This window comes from Eurypyga helias, unplaced genomic scaffold (genome assembly GCF_000690775.1).
Source record: "Eurypyga helias isolate BGI_N326 unplaced genomic scaffold, ASM69077v1 scaffold10138, whole genome shotgun sequence".
Taxonomy (NCBI): Eukaryota; Metazoa; Chordata; class Aves; order Eurypygiformes; family Eurypygidae; genus Eurypyga; species Eurypyga helias.
The window spans coordinates 1-2979 of NW_010264990.1; the positions used below are offsets into that span (position 1 = coordinate 1).

Genomic DNA, 2979 nt, shown 5'->3' on the forward strand with positions numbered 1-2979 from the left:
AAACCGAACACGTACATGTTTGATTGCATCGTGGAGCGTTTCGGCGTTGACCCGTCCCGCACCCTCATGGTGGGAGACCGTCTGGAGACAGATATCCTCTTCGGCAAGAACTGCGGCCTTTCCACCATCCTCACCCTGACAGGTGTCTCCCGCCTGGAAGAGGCGCAGGCCTACATGGCCAGCGACAGTGCCGCTGCCAAGGATCTGGTGCCCAATTACTATGTGGACAGCATTGCAGACTTGATACCGGGCCTGGATGAGTAGCGGTCTGTACGTGTGAGGGCAAAGGGGTCAGGTTCCCCATCCCAGATCTCCATCTGTTCCCATTTCTCTCTCACTGCCCGAGTCCCGCAATTCCTGGTTTCTTCACATTCCAACGCGCTTCTGTGGGGGCAGAGTGGGGGGAGTTGACAGGAAGGGTCAGGGTTCAAGTTGTCTCTCTTGAGAGCTATCCATGATGGACAGAGTCCTGCTCTCCCTCGTCTGCCAGTTGCCGGTGTCTCTGGGAGAGAGCTGGAGGCTTTGAGGCTGACAGGCAGGTCAAACCAGTGTGTGTGGCCTCTCCTGCTGCAGGAGTTAGGGACCGGCTGTCTTATTTTTCTCTTAGATAACCAGTGGCGGCCTTTTACTGCTGTCCCTTCACTTGCGCAACTCGACTGCTGAGCTGCGTCCCTGCCGTCCTTGTGGTAAGCCCCTCCTTGCCAGGGGACTGGCTGGCATCACCCACCCGGTTTCCATCGGTGCCAGGTCCTGTGGAAGGAGCCTGCTGGTGCTCTGGAGAGCATCTCAGCCTCCCACGAGTGAAAGGGAGCATCGCTTCATCTCTTCTCTCCCCTGTTCCTTAGAGACGTCTCCCCCACCAGCCTCTGCCCCGACTCAGTTAATAACTGTGCTGGTGTCCATCTGAAGGACTACAGAAAGGGAAGAGGCTGGTTTGAGTGGGTTTTGGTGCCAAACAGACAAGCTGTGACCACGCGCAGTGGGTCCGCAGTCGCACCTTGTTTTCAAGCACCCTTTCCAAAGGGGTTTGTGAAGGAGGGAGGGCTCCCAGGCAGCGCAGCGGTAATGAACTGTACGACTTGCCCCGGTTCCCCCTCCTCAGTGGTTTTTACCATAGTATGGTGAGAGAAAAGGGCTGATGGGGGTCTGTGCTCCAGCTGCTGGTGTGCAGGTGAGGTGTTGGTGGTATTGTCACTGCTGTGAATGTGTCGCAGCCCTCAAAATCATTCCTTGCTGCTTTGTCTTTCTACGTTTGTTTTTTTTTTAATTTCTTGATCTTATTTATCAAACTTATTTATTGTTCAAATACTGTATTATTTGTATAAACTATGCTGACTGGTTGCACCGAGGGGGCAGGGGGCAGTGCCTTCGGGCCTCCCTGACTGCTCATGTCCCATGTTGATGTTCTTACACTCACCATGTCTCTGTATATAATAAAGTGTGAGCGTAGGCTGGAAACGGCATCCTTTTTTTCACCTCTGGTCCCACCAAGATGACAACGCCCTTAGATATCTTTGAGACCTCAAAGATGAGGGCATGGCGAGAGCTCTCCTCACTCAAGGGGGTGCTGCTGGGTAGGCAAGAGAGGGATGGACAATGTCTTGCAGACAGCGCCTGGGTTCTGGTCTCTTTCTGGTGTCTGGGAACCGGAGTTGAGGGTGGAGGTGGCCGGCAGGGCTGTGGTGTGGGCGCGGGGTCCGGCCAGGTGAGGTGGAGCGATGATACGGGATGATTCCTCACTGGGGAAAGTGACTTCCTGTGCTGCGCGTGAGGTCTGCCTGCTGCTTCATCGGGTGGACCCCGGCACAGCCGTGCCCAGCCCTTCTAGGGGTGGGGGTGAGGCTGGGGAAAGTGACTTCCTGTACTGCGCCCGAGGTCTGCCTGCTGCTTCGTCGGGTGGACCCCGGCACAGCCGTGTCCAGCCCTTCTAGGGGTGGGGGTGAGGTGCATTCTCCCCCCACGTCTGGCTGGCAGAGTACTGAGAACGGCCTGGGTAAGGTTTTGCTGTGACCCTTCTCGACTACGCGAAGCCCTGAGCGGAGTGGCACCTGGGTGCCATTGGACCCCTGGAGGTGACCTTCACTGGACTGTAGCTTGCCATGCCCTGTGTCCTCTCCCGGGGTTTGGCTGCGGTCCCAAGCCCAAGAGAAACAGATGGGGTAAGAAAAGTGTTTTGGATCGTTTGAAGTTATTTTGCCTCCCTTACTCATACGTGAGCCGAATCGTCCAACCCCTTGAACGGCTGTTGGTGGTAACCACGTACCGCATCTCCCACTTGAGAGATCAGCTGGGTAACCAGCCTCAGCGTTCGTTAGTGCTGCGTCAGCTCGTGTGGCAGAACTAGACGCAACTTTACTGGCCCTGGGATAATCGGAGGTGCTGAGTGTCATACTCCCCAGCCCCCAAAATAACTTGGGAAACAGCCCTTCAAAACAAGAGCATCCAAAGAGCTCCCTAAAGACTGCCTGTCATCTTAACTGGCCCCCTTGGTATGCATCCATCTCTCCCTTTTGTCTCTCCAGTCTCCCCATTTTGTCTGTCCCGTCTCCAATTAGACAACCAGAGGACCTGTACTCCCTTAACAACCGCCTGACCAACACTTGCAACATCAAGCAGAGGCAAGATCCGGACCTAATGGGTCTGTTAACTCCGGCTGCCTAATTAGAGACACCCAGACCCCGTGTGATTTTTCAGAGCTCCCGGTTCTTGTACCAGGCTGAAACTCGGCGTGCTGCTGCTGTGACGTGGGGCCGGAGGTGGGAATGCTCAGTACAGCTGCAGGTTCCGTAGGCTGAGGAGCTTACACGCATGTGTGCAGAGGAGACTGGGCACAGCAGGAGCATCCCTGGGAGGTGCCCCCTTTTCTCTAGGGTGCTTTGAAGGTGGGTCCAACTCGTGCTCTCTGCTTGCTCACTCTGTCCTCTCCAGTTCTCCCAGCCAGCAGATGGGAGTTTGGAGGCTGTGGTCTTCAGGCTGGCA

The 2979-nt window shown here is 55.8% G+C and overlaps 1 protein-coding gene across 1 annotated transcript; it reads left to right on the top strand.

Annotated features, from left to right (window-relative positions):
• Window positions 1-3: 3 nt before the first annotated feature.
• On the top strand, window positions 4-264 carry PDXP (pyridoxal (pyridoxine, vitamin B6) phosphatase; the record flags this gene model as incomplete). The annotated part of the gene is made up of 1 exon (XM_010156568.1): window positions 4-264. A coding segment is annotated over one exon (261 nt), but the record flags the coding sequence as incomplete, so codon positions are not given.
• Window positions 265-2979: the final 2715 nt, after the last annotated feature.